Consider the following 14,318-nt stretch of genomic DNA (forward strand, 5'->3'; position numbering starts at 1 on the left):
AATTTTTACAACATTGTATTTTATATCTTTTTACTTCCATTCCCTTAATAAAGGTGAAAACGAATATAAATTGTGTTTCATCATTTTAACAATATACATACATATCTCTTAACATGTCCAAAAAATTCGTAGAGTTGATGTTCTTATCATAATATTTTATACTTATAGGACGTAGATAGAGTTTTGTGACTGACTGCATATTCCGGACAGGTGAATTCCATAATTTCCAGAAATTATCTGTTGAAAAGTTGTTACACAACTTCGTATCCTTAACTTCTCTTTATAACATTCATTTGATTGGTTGTATTCGGTTTCATAAAATACAGTTAAGATATCGCGAGATACTGAGAAAATTTCACTACGTATGTTTATTATACGATAAAATTGAAATACATTAATTATTAATGATATTTCAAGTGATCAACTATCGATACCACGTAACGTTTTTCTCCGTCGCATTTGCATTTGTGCTCTAGTGTATTATGCGAGAAACGATTAAGGATTAAAAAAAATATGCTTCGCATAAAGGCGTTCGTGCATAGCAATCGTCTCACGAGAAACAGGAAACAAGACGAGAAGTGTTGCTTATTGATGCAAGGTATGGAAAATATGCAACGACCGTCTTTAACTATTTGCAATCGAGTTGAAGACCGCTTTTATTGGATAGTCCACATTCCGGTAATTTCAAATCGAAATGTCGAACGGTGAAACTACTAACTACGCAAACGAACCAACTTCAATCTGGAAATCGTGTCTCGCGTGTTATCAACTCGCCCGTGGTATTATCAAGTTCATCCGACGATGCATTTTAGATATCACGGAATATTCCATATTGAACGTGAAGCGAACATTCAAACAATATCTTTATGATTCTTATGAAACGAATAAATTGAAATCGATAAATTCATTTAAGCAATATTTATCGTAAACTAAGAATTATATATCAGAATTATATATATCAGAAATGTATAGATATAAATACCCAATCTAATCCCAACCTAACCTCATCAACGATAAACATAAATATTAGAACATGTGCTGGTAGTACAAAGGTAATGCTTCTCGCTGTTTTTTATTTCTATGTATTTTATCATAAATCATCTATTACTTGCTCAGTCTCGCGAAATTATTCCAGCACTTGTAGATACACATATTTTACGAATATGTTATGTGTGTTACACGAAACATTATGAAATATCATTAACTGTTTTATACGAAACGTTTGTGAATACATATTATGACAATTGTGTTCTATTTCAATTAAATAAAGAAGAAGATTAATCGTCGTGAATGGAAAAAATTCTTCGAGAGGAAGGAAAAGTAACTTTTTCGTGATATAACAACATTTAAAACAGTGATAAATGACTCGGTATTTACTAAAACATCATATTTTTAACGAAACGTCCCCTTTTCAGTTTCGATCTCTTCAAAAACAAAATTTATCAAATTCCTGCAGAACGTACATGTATCGAAAAAAAACACTAATTATTAAAATATACTCTTTCTTTACAATTTAAACTTCACTTTCTCCAGACAACATTTTCCCTGTTTCCTTCGTTTCATCTTATCCGCAACATCAAAGTTGTCCAAGTCTATGATTATCATGGAAATTACAGGATTTCATCCGCCGAGTTCCGCAGTATCGAACGGAGTTTGATTAATCGACAACGAGAGACTTATTCTCATTCACCCATACATTATGTACAGTGGATCACGAAAGGATTTGAATATGCGTAGAAATCTTTTAAAAATATATACAATACTATAGAAGTTTGAATAAAGTAATTTGAAACTTCATTAGTTCTATAGTAAGCCACAATTATTACAGTTATGTATATATACAGGGTGGTTGGTAACTGGTGGTACAAGCGGAAAGGGGGTGATTCTACGCGAAAAAAGAAGTCGAAAATATAGAATAAAAATTTTTTTTATTTTTTTTTTTTTTTAATTTTTCCATCGAGACAACGATCTACAGTGAGATCCGTTATAACGAGACGTGATAAAGTGCCGTACCGAGCGAAAATTCAAAGTCGATTTTCTCGAAAACAAAGCCTCAAACGAAAAATTTTTATTCTATATTCTCGACTTCTTTTTTCGCGTAGAATCACCCCCTTTTCGCTTGTACCACCAGTTACCAACCACCCTGTATATTAAATAAAGCTTAAAATAAAATTGAAAGTGTCCTCGTATATATATAAATCGGAAAATATTCATTGAAAAAAGATACTTGATAGATGATACCAAAGTATTCATTACATTACACTATATTAATAAACCGGGATATTTAATGGTGTATTATCAAACGTTATTTTTAATGTCGAGCTCATGTTACACACTGTCATTGAATCTTTTGATTTATTCTCGCAAATGTCATTACATATCTATTACTTACTTAAACCTAATTTCATCATGGCATAATAGTAAAATAATAATACAGAGCGTAATCATTACATATTTATCAATACATAACTTTTTTTATTCTGTAATTAAGTTACATATTGCCAAAAATGAGCAGCTGTTGGGATACTTTCGAGAGATAGCACGTATAATATATTTATGATTTATGACAGTTTCCTATGGTAAGTATTCAGAAAATGTAATTCGCGTGAAAATCTTGTACAATTATTAACAGGTAAAAAAGGATGGAACAGATGATTGACACGATAATGGTATCGATTGCAATTCCTGCGACGGTCACCCTTCGGTTTTATTCCCCTATGCCTGGAAAAATCGATATTATCCGCTTTATTTATATCTCAGCGTTTTCTGCGACGCAACGCGACGCAGACGGTGGTGAATTAACAGCGGACTCTATGTCTAATTAAAAAAGGAAGAATGGAGAAGAAGGGAATACGACTAGTAAAAACGTCTTGCAGTCAGATGCTCCTAGATTTTCCGCTCTTTTCACCTGCCAAAAGATTCTACCGCCTGTCTAGACGATGTTGACATTCACGACCGCCTTATTACTTTAGCATCGCTGATGCAAGACAACGGCGCCAAGTTTTGTTCTCACACAGCTGGCCGCGAACGTGTGCGCGCGCAAATACTCGTACGATCGTTCTAACTTTGTACGCATAGATTTCGTACTTCAACTACACGCAAACACCGTCTGCAATTCATTTGCATGTTCGTACAATGTTCTCGTTCGTTGTCGCGAATGGTTACACACGACGACATATCTCGCGTAACTCTTCGATAGTAATACACAGTGGCTCAAAAAGTATTTCAACACCTGCAATAGAATATTCTCATGCATATACATATCATGTACATAACCTCGTGAAAATATTCCAACACCTGTAGACACCCTTTACAAATTTACATATTACGTGTACATTAGACGAAACATTGTGAAATTTCATTAGCATTGTTATGAGACTTGTTGGAAAAATATCATTTTAGTATACTCCTAGAGAATTTTGTTATTAGAGGTTGCCATGAAGAAGATGACACGATGTGTTATAAGTTACGAGCATGAGCGGGTACGAAATGTGAACAGATTAGTCGACTAGAGAGCTGTGTGAAGAGAGCGATGCGACGGCGAGAGTAGAGAAAAAACAACAAAGAAAACTGTGTAGTTTACTTCATTTTTATATATATATTCCACAAATATTGTATATTTTATTCGATTTCATTTAATTTCTATATGAAACAAGGTTAGTATTCATGTTGTATATTAATCCATGTTGTATGTTAATTTTACCATGTATCTTGTAACTTTTATATATATATATATATGTACTGTATAACTATAAAATAAGAGTGTTTAGGTATAAACTATGTTTTAACCCTTTGTTTACTCTTGTTTCATTTTAGAAATATACTACAATTTATGGTTAACTGTATCGTCTATATCGGCATCGACAAGAGTTAAAATTTCTTATATCACGCTATACGAACTTCTCTAATATTTTACTTTTATCACTATTTAACTGTGTATGCACTTTCAATCCTAGAATTTGATTCTGAAGCATATTTCGTTTATTTAAGAATTATATTTTAAGTAATGAAGTTATTAAAATAATACGAAAGTAATGGAGTTATTTGATTGTAGCAGATCATATTCTGATAATATTATTTCTACTCAGTCGTATCTATGAATAATTAATTAAATATATATTATCTAATATTTTTTAATTTACGCTCATTTTGATTATGACTCCTAAATATATACATATACCTACAAGTACAAGATTTAGTATAAATAACGTCATATCTTAAAAATGTACGAAATAATAGAAATTTCTTAATGATTTTAAATAATATATTAATTGTTTCCACGCCTACATATAATATAACGCATACATTAAAATTTAATTTGCGTGAACGTTATATAAAACACATTCTTATTGATATGATTTTTCAAAAAGCTGAGAATGTTAATAATCTTTTAACGCAAATATCCAACATAAGCCTACGCGACGCAGTAACGTTCAAATTCTTGATAATGATTTGTTAAAATTATCTCCTGCGTTTAAAATAACTTAAAAGATTGAAATTTATGGACCCGTATTTACGTCTCTGATACCTTACGCAACGCATATTAATTATTCGTCTAAAATGAATATATAAATATTTCTTTAAAACGTTAGTACGTTAACACACTAATAGGTTTAAAAGTTTCTAAAATTTCCACAAAGTACTTAATCATCCGTAATTCAGCAAAAATTCAAATTTAAAATTTAAATAATAATTCAAAATTAAATAACAAACGTATATTTAAAACAGAATTATTTTCGTTACGACCTATTATGAATTAATTATTGGCGTTTCGAAAATCTAGGTAACTGTGTCAGAAATTTCTTTCGATACATCTGTGCGAAATCTAGTAAGAACGGTTGCCAAAACGCGTACCAACTATTCCCCTGAGTCTAATACACACAAGAACGCTTTCTTCGGCTTCGGCGCAACAGATATATAAACCCAATTCGTCTCGTACGTCTATTCTTACGTTCATAAGGTTATTTACACTCGGTGTCTGACACCATTTTGGTAGCAAGGCACAGTACTCGGGCCAAACGGCACTACTCTTGTTAAAGCACGCAAAACGTCACGGAAGAATCGAAGCGACACAATTGTTTGCGGCGCGGTTCACCTTGACCGAAAGCTAATTGAAAAGTTACCATCGATGGAAAATATGCGCGTAGCCTAGGATAGAAGATCACCAAGGTCCAATTAAACAACGCTCATATAGTGGTGTCTGTGAAGATTAAGTACTTTCAAGGAGTTATTGCCGATGATTGTTAGCCATGCGAAAATGCACGCGATGAGATAACGGTAAAGAGTTCGATGCACATATCTTGTGTTTCGAAAACCGCGAAACAGCGCAGCAGCAGCACTGCCACGCGATATCGCGTAACGAAAAACCGACTGCACCGACTAGTACTACGACTACGTAACACACAATATGTATATTCGATAATTCGAACGATAGATAGAATACACTCAAACATGTGCATATATGTATGTATATGTGTACTAACGAACCCTTGCTGCTCGTTTTTATAATATTTCGTATTTCAATCAGTAATGGTGTAGTACGCATGGTATAGTATGTAACATCAGTGAACCATTTGAAATAAATGTATATATGTACTTACAATTAGTTACACGATGAACTTTACGTCAAATATTTTCAGATATCTCAGAAACGATCTCAACAACTTACCGATTTCTTTCGATTATTAGACCAATGATAACACATTTGACACATCCACCACGCCACACTTTATATCCTTGTGAAACTTTCACCGTAAACACGCGAACGATTAACAGTGATGATTAGTAATTAGATTAAGAAAACTACGACGAAAACGATACCAACCGTTCGAAAGACCGCAAGAAACTGGCCAGTGGCCGCGACCCCACCACGCGGTACACCGTCGTCGAGGATGCCAACAAATGTAAACATCGCTACAGCTGATCGTTGTGACATGTATGCGTGTGTGTGTGCGCACGTAAGTACGTATTTTAGTGGTTTACTTCCCCCGCTTCGACTAATCGCGTCTGCACGTGCGTGTCTGATTTTACAATGTAAGTATGTAGATACAATCAAATTATACATCGATTTTTATATTATTATTATTATATTGACAGTTGTAATATAATTTTATTACATTATTATAACTTTAAATAATAATAAAGATTATAAACTATGACTGCTAGTATACATATTACTATCAGCTATCTTTGAGTATGATAGACAAATTCTAGACAGTTTTATATGTATAAAGATTTGTCACGTACGCGCGCGTGCGCAGATAATAAGCAAAATTGTTCGTTACTCTTTAACTACAGCTCTTAGTATCTATTACCTGTCATCAAACTAAAATATCTGAAAAGTAAATGATTTGTGATGGTTTTCGGGAAACAAAAAAGTGGAAGATGTAAAATTTGAAGGGAATTCTATATCGTTACCATACTTTCGTCTAGCTTATTGTTAAAACTGGTAGTGGTATACCCTTCTATTAAATGCAATGCGTTATGAGTGTAACGGAAGAACGGTGACACTACTAAAAGGACAAATTGATTGATTCTGCGGAAACCATTGACTCGGTCAAGGACTTCATTGGGGATTTCATTGAGCAAATCAGTTGAAGTAACGAGTTTCAAATTAGATACATATGATGCTCAAATAAATCGTGAACATCGAGCTCAACAATTTGAAATAAGAAACAAGACTTTTATAAGGAGATTATAAATCAGAAATGAAGGGCTCCTACGATTGCTCTTGTAATTAATTAACTGTATATAGAGATTGTTTTCTTCCAAAGTAAATACGTATGTACAATTTTATACAGAACTATGAAACTGGACTATCAACTGTAATATACAGGATATTATATAATATACACATAGGGTTGTGAATATAAGTATTTAGAAAATAATCATGCCATAATTGAATTTTTTAACTATTCCGGTGATTAAATACTTATCTATATTTAAAATATTCCAGTCACGTCGTTTTTTCAAATCATAGACAGTTTAGATACATGCAAAACGTCATACATATTAAGTGTCTTTTCTATCCAATTTGTATGGGATTAAAAATTATAAAATGATAATGATAAAATTCGAGATTCTTATGTATTGATATTGTTTAATTACAAAATCCATAGTCTATAATTGGTGTGTTATATACAATAAATATAAATAAATACATATTTTGAATTGACGTTATTTACTTAGTTAAATTTTAATATGTGCAATAGTACAATGTCATTTTTTAAACAAAATAAAGACAACTAATTATCATTTTTGTTCATGTGCGTACATACATATACACAAACAGTTAATAATTTTCCGACCTTTATAACATTAATTTTTCAATTTTTCTTTTTACACCACATTATTATCGTTACTAAGCGTGCATAAATCCATAATTAAAAAATTTATTTCATACGACTATTCATAAATAAAGGCAGTTATCAATATGCTTGATTTAATTGAGAAACACTCCATTGACTGGTACTTATTAATATTATTTCGACTAACTAATCATCAATCAAATGTCTAATCACCATAGATCATATATAATATACATATTATATACAAATTATATACATATGTATATTCCTAATTGTTATATAATCTCGAAAGGAAAGACTAAGATTAAACATAAAAAACATTTAAAGAATATGTCAATTTTATCATATTTTCATTATGTATTAATCCAAAAATATAGTTTACTGTTACTAATAACTTAAAGTGTGAAATTTTGGGGAATATAGAAAATACTAGTTTTGGATTTCATGATTTATAGTCAATGGAATTTGGTTTTATATATAAACTTTCCGTCTCTTTATCCTTTTCGAAAATTTACCTGAATTGAAGATTACTACAAATTATTTAATGCTTTGAAATAATCTTTTATAACAGTTATACAAATAATTTTCTTAAGTACAATTCTTAATATTTTATGTCATATAAAAATTCAGCTTTTAAATAGAATTTTCAAATGAAAGAGAAACTATTGTAGTAAATTTGAATTTTCATTTTTTTTTATATGTACACAATTACTTATACCAATCATTATCAAATAATTAAATAATATACCAAAGAGTTCTAGCGTATTATTTTAATGAAATTTTAGCTTTTATTAAGTACATATAAATTAAAAAATGATCAAACATATTTACATGTTTAATATCAGCAATATATTAAAATAAAAATTATTAAAATTATAAATTAACTTTGCAAATTTTGTCATGGTAATAAACACCAGCATTAAATTATAAACTTAAAAAGTTTACTTTTTATCTTATAAATTTTCTACTTTTCAATCATATATTATTATGGTTGAAAAGAACAAATGTACCACTTGAGTTATTAACAAAGAGTCTAATATATATATCTAGTATATACATTTCTTCTACATGTTATTTAAGCAATAAGCATAACATATTTTTAAAATCGTATAATAAAAAAATAAAACGTTTTAGTAAGACCTAAAGTTTCAAAATTTTACTTTGATATTTTTGTAATTTGAATTCAGAGAAATCTGTCTAGCTTTCTCTATTATAATGAAATTGATCAATTGCAATAGAATATACAGCAACTTTAGAAAATATTCAAGTACATATTATTATATTATAGTATTATAAATATTATTAATTCTATAACACATATTTTCAAATGTACAGAAAATATTGAAAAACGATTAACACAGAATGCCATCAAGTATTTTGTGATATTTCATAATTACTTGTATTCTTTTGAAGTGGTTCTATACCCATAGTCCATATCACTGGTGAATCTGTATTTATAGTTACTTCAGAGCAATTGTCATATGTATTTGAAGAACTCACAAGACTTCCAAATTGTAATGTTGCATTGTCTAAGAGATGAAACACATTTTTTTCCTATAATACTGAACTGATTCAAATATATCACTTTCATTAAATTGGTCAATACATACTTAAATTCCATTTCAAACCAGTTGTTATTATACAGTTAACAGGTGCACCAATTGGTAACAGTCCACACCAGCTATTGTTTTCTACCAAAATTTTAGGAATGATTATACTATGAAGACCCGGTCTTAAAACCCATGTCAATGAATTGCTTGCAATTTGAATTACCTAAAAAATACATAAAATTTAATAAATGAAAATATCTTAAAATAAATCTAAGTTACAATTAAATAAGTAATAATTACTTGTACATGTTCAATAATCTTATCGCTTCTATAAAGTGTATTAATATTTCCCATGATATGATCAAATCTCCCTGATGTGTCTACAAACACGTATATTCCATTTAACTGTAAACAGTAATCGTCTCATTATTGAGTATAATTCGCTCAAAAAATCTTGTAAAATATTCTACATTACCTCTATATCTTCTTTTTTAGCATATTGTCCCAATTGAAGCAAAGCTTTCGTATAGTCTGTGTGATCTTGATCAGGTGTTTTAATAATCATTGAGCCCATACTCTTTAATTTTTCAAGAATTAAAGGAGAGCAACTATCCATATCACCAGTAATTAAATTTGGTACATATTCAGTATTATTTCCATTTAATAAATCAATACCTTGCTCTTCTAAATAATGTAGCCATCTGTACGTTCCACCATCAACAGTAACATTAACCTGAGCTGAATAACATACACTACTGAATGAATTATTTTTAATAAAGATTGCCAAATATATGTAATCTTCTTTATTTGTTATTCAACTAGTTTTAAGCACAGGAAACATACCTCTTTTCCAAATTTGAAGTAAAGTATTATCTTTCCAATAAAGTGGACTGTTCAGTATAACAACAGCGTACTTATAATGTGTATGATAATTAAATATTTGAAGAGGATCCCACACCGTTGTAAAGTTTGAATCACAGTGCATGACTAGCTTTGATTTATATCTTTTTAGAACTGAAAAAGATACGTATAGATTTGGGTTATGTCATACAATTTAAAGGCACATAATTTTGATTATTTAAATAATATTAAGATATTTAACATTTACTGTAAACGTAATAAAATTTGAAATCGACGTTCTCTATTTTTGTTATATCTTACGTAATAATTGTTGGACTTTATTCACGACGAAACTCAAATTCAAAATGGTACTTTTAAAATTGTACATAATTTGTATACATATGTTTTATACTCAAAATAATTATATTAACTCCATTTCATATAAAAATTTAAATGCATATCGTTTTGTTATTGCAACATAAAGATCATATGCTTTGGCATTACAAAAATGTATAGAATCCTTAAAATTAAATCCTTAAAATTTGATCATATTCCACGTCTTACGTATATGTAATAGAAATTTTATTCAACAGGAGCAGCTACATTGAAATGCTAAATTGTTAAAAATATAAATTCAAGTAAAACTACAATATTGCAGCCATTTAATAAATCCGCCGTTCTTTAGCACTAATATTCGTATTATTATGTAGTAGACATTAGCATTAAACAAGTGTGTATAATTGTGAAGGAATTATAAAATAATTTTGCGATAATGTAATTTGTTATATTCACAAATTAGGAGAATATCATAATGTAATTTGTTATATTCACAAATTGGATGAATATAATAATGTAATTTATTATACTTACTTTTATTCTAACCTTATTATATAAAATCATCTCGGAACATTATGTCATCTAAAATTTGGATTTGGAAAAATGTTCCCGGAATTGCCGGTCGATGTGATGATATAATTTATTCAAGTCCGATATTACCATCAAGTCAGGATGTTCTTTTATATTTTGGAGGTGATATTCAGGTACATAAAATGCTTTGCATAACTAAATTAAATAGCTCTATTAAACAATAATATAGTACAGTGTATAAATATTTATATGAACACATTTTTATTATAGGACACTCAAGAAAACATGAAACATGCAGGTAGCAAAACGTATATAGAATGGAGTTTAGAAAATACAGCCAAAATACTTACTATTAGCTTTCCTAAAAAACATGTGTTTTTAATTCGACCATCTAGGTGATATTTATAAGCTATCTTAAAATGATATATTTGATTTTTATTATTATTAGCTGCAATATTGTTTTAGGGTATTAGAAACGTTAAGTTATTTTGATAACTTTGTACCATCAAAAGAATATGGTATACCAGTATTTTGTCCAACGCATAATGCTTTAAAACATTTACAAGAATTACTTAAATTTTCTGTAAATAGAATTAATATATATAATACAGACAAGGTATACATACTATAAATTATGAACTGTAAATTTATGATTTTTAATTAATACAAATATATTTGATGTTTAGGAACTTACTCACTTGAATATTGAGAAAGCAAAACTAACATTAGTTGGCTTTAGCAAAGGTTGTATTGTTTTAAATCAATTACTCCATGAGTTTCATTATTACCAAAATAAATTAGATCCTGATATTGAAATTAATAACTTTATACGTCTCATTGAAAGCATGTGGTGGTTGGATGGTGGACATGCAGGCTCTAAGGATACATGGATTGTGGAGAAATCCATATTAGAATCTTTTGCAAAATTAAGTAATACTATTTATTGAGCTTGAAGCCTTTACAATATATTTATTAAATGCTTTGTTAACTTTATATTAAACGTTGATATATATTATTGTAGGGATAGACGTTAATGTTCATGTTACACCATATCAAGTTCAAGATTCTCATCGTCCATGGATTGGTGAAGAAGAAAGCCATTTTTGTAATATTTTACGAAATTTAGGAATTCCTATAAAACGAACTTTACATTTCACAGATAAGACAAGAAGTTTACAAAATCATTTTAATGTTCTTAAAGTTATTCGGAATTATACACAGTAATATTATGTACACAGTATCGTCATTTATAGTGATAACATTAAATGGAAAATGCCTATAATGATTTCTGATGTTTGATTTAATTAATTAGGTGATATGAAAATATATGAACTTCTTAAGTACAGTATCACATTCCATAGAAATTTTTTTTATGGTAGAGCATATGATAGAATTATTTGAATTAAGTATAAAATATCAATTTTGTATTATCATATAAGGGAGAGGCTGGAGGGATGTGTAACCAGGTAGAAGATAACTCTACGTGAAAAGATAAGTCGAAAATGTAGGATAAATTTTTTTCATATGACGCTCTATTTTTGAGAAAATCAAGTTTGAAGATTTGACAAGTATGCTTAAACTTGGCTAGTACCGGAATGAAGAGGAATTAATAATCGATAGAAGGCTAAACTGCATATGAATATAAGTCGAAAATATAAAACAAATCTTTCTGCAGGAAGCTTTGTCTCAGAGAAAAATAGATTTGAAAATGTATCTTGTGCTTGTACAAGACCAGGTTCTTAACTGAACATGTTTAAACTTTATTTTCTTGAAAATAAGGTTTTAAATTGAAAAATTTAATTTTACATTATATTATTTTTAACTTATTTTCGTGTGTAGAATAACCTCCTGTTGATTTGCTCATATCTAGTCAGTACTTAGCCAAGTTTAAATATATTCGAGTAAATCCGATTTTCTCGGAAAGAAAGCATCGCATGAAAAAATTTTATTTTATACTTTTAGCTTATTTTTTCATATAGAATCATCACCAGTTCGGTTGTATCACCCACCTGGTATCACCCCGTATAATTAAAAAATTGTGTTTTCATACAGCAACTGAATAAGGAAATCCACAATTGTAACAAGATGATATAAAATTTTAATTATAATTTATATTCAAATTCTTTTTATAAATCACATTTAGCTCTTTAATTCAACATTTATGCATGTATAGTGAATATAAAAATAAATATCGGTAATATATGTAGCATCATATGTTAATGCTAAAATATTATTTTCATATGATAACTTAATATGAACATAAAATATGTTTTATGAAAAATTTTGTAACATATTATTAATGCATCATCTAAACAGAATTTTTACTAAATTTTGAAATATCTTTTCAATAACTTAAGTAACATACCCTTAATATTATATATTACAAGTAATATATAAATTTTACAACAAAATTTTAGAAAATAACTTTGATACACTGTAAAGCTTTATCTACAATATAGAGATATTAATTTAGATAATAATCCATACAAAATAAATATTCTGTGATATTAATTTGAATTTTCCTAGCATCTATTTGGACATTTTGTACGATAGTAAATTATACTTCCAGATTCTGAAACAAATTGTCGTTAAATAATTAAATTTATATAGTTTTCTTAATAAAAATAGTTACCATTATTTAAGTGTGATAATTTAACTTCAGCCCATTCATCAGATCCATCGCAACAATCACAATATCCATCATTAACTTTATAAGATGGTATTTTTATTGGGACTTGTTCAAAAATAATCATAATGTCATTAATAGAAAAATAAATATTATATAATAAAATTTAAATTATTAAGTATACCTATAAATTGCAAGGATGAAAGTTCACAATTAAAGACACCATTATTACATGCATTGGTACCAGGCTCATCACTACCATCCAAAGGACAATCACAGTAGTTATCATTAATTTTAAAAAAGTCTATTTCGTCTTTTGAAATAAAACAAACAAATTTCCCCCGTACATTTGGCAAGTATTTTGAAATATCTTGATCACGCGTTCCACGTAACGATACAGTTCGACCTTTTTTATCGCGAAGTAATTTTGAATGCAATGGTTCATTCCATCTTGAACTCATTTTACCATCGATATAATTAGTTTTTCGTACAGATCCACTAATGTATTTTCCTACGATCGCTTGATCAAGTTTTTTAAAATAAACTAATTGATGAGCAACGAAAATAATAGAAACTATGAATACACAAATTAACGTATACTTCAACTTTTTTCGCAAAAATCGACGTTTCCAAAATCTTTCGATTTTCATATTTACCGATTCCCTATACTAATTGGAAAAAAGTTATAAGCAATACTTTTTTCTTAAATCAAAATTTTGTTCATATTAATCGGGTAGTTTCTTTTTTCAAGTATATGTTTCATATATCTCATAACAAATTCACATAAAATATGTGTTTTTCATAATTAACGATCACACCATTTACACCACGCTTTATTTACAAACAGCATGTAACTCATTCTGTTTCCTTCGAACTCGAACACAGTCAAAATTAATCTGTCATAAACTGGTTACACTAATGAAGTTGTCTACAAATCTACAAGTCATTACAACTTCAGTTATCGAAATAACAGTTCGAATTTCGCTTCGGAAGGTTAATGATTCGTAATTAAACACAAACTTTGATATTAACATAATTGTTATTTTAATTTCTACTATAGTAACAGTAATACCCTTCATGAAAACTTTTAGTGAAAATTTTTATTCCTAGAATAAGCTTACAGTGAAA

The 14,318-nt window shown here is 29.0% G+C and overlaps 3 protein-coding genes across 4 annotated transcripts in view; 1 reads left to right on the forward strand and 2 right to left on the reverse strand.

Moving 5' to 3' along the window:
* Vha100-2 (V-type ATPase subunit a family protein Vha100-2) overlaps window positions 1–5,854 on the reverse strand; it is a 55,856-nt gene extending 50,002 nt beyond the window's left edge. Inside the window, exon 1 of one of the 2 annotated variants that reach the window (XM_069112972.1) lies at window positions 5,669–5,854. The gene's annotated coding sequence lies outside the window, so the exon portion shown is untranslated. The remainder of the gene's footprint in view (window positions 1–5,668) is intronic. The other variant, XM_069112992.1, reaches the window with a different exon arrangement.
* A 2,613-nt stretch (window positions 5,855–8,467) lies between these two features.
* On the reverse strand, window positions 8,468–14,270 carry LOC138179895 (uncharacterized). Its single transcript, XM_069113146.1, has 7 exons — window positions 13,375–14,270; window positions 13,197–13,298; window positions 9,701–9,871; window positions 9,333–9,595; window positions 9,158–9,262; window positions 8,918–9,080; window positions 8,468–8,836 (listed from the first exon to the last, which is right to left on the reverse strand). Exons 1-7 carry the CDS (start codon window positions 13,838–13,840, stop codon window positions 8,676–8,678), a joined length of 1,431 nt encoding a protein of 476 aa, XP_068969247.1. The 5' UTR covers window positions 13,841–14,270; the 3' UTR covers window positions 8,468–8,675.
* Window positions 10,339–11,849, forward strand: LOC138179862 (mitochondrial protein C2orf69 homolog). The gene is made up of 5 exons (XM_069113064.1): window positions 10,339–10,737; window positions 10,835–10,959; window positions 11,030–11,180; window positions 11,251–11,494; window positions 11,586–11,849. The coding sequence occupies exons 1-5, from the start codon at window positions 10,609–10,611 to the stop codon at window positions 11,786–11,788; spliced, it is 852 nt and encodes a 283-aa protein (XP_068969165.1). The 5' UTR covers window positions 10,339–10,608; the 3' UTR covers window positions 11,789–11,849.
* Window positions 14,271–14,318: the final 48 nt, after the last annotated feature.

The sequence above is a fragment of the Bombus flavifrons genome, chromosome 1 (assembly GCF_040668555.2).
Source record: "Bombus flavifrons isolate JBK064 chromosome 1, iyBomFlav1_principal, whole genome shotgun sequence".
Classification (NCBI taxonomy): domain Eukaryota; kingdom Metazoa; phylum Arthropoda; class Insecta; order Hymenoptera; family Apidae; genus Bombus; species Bombus flavifrons.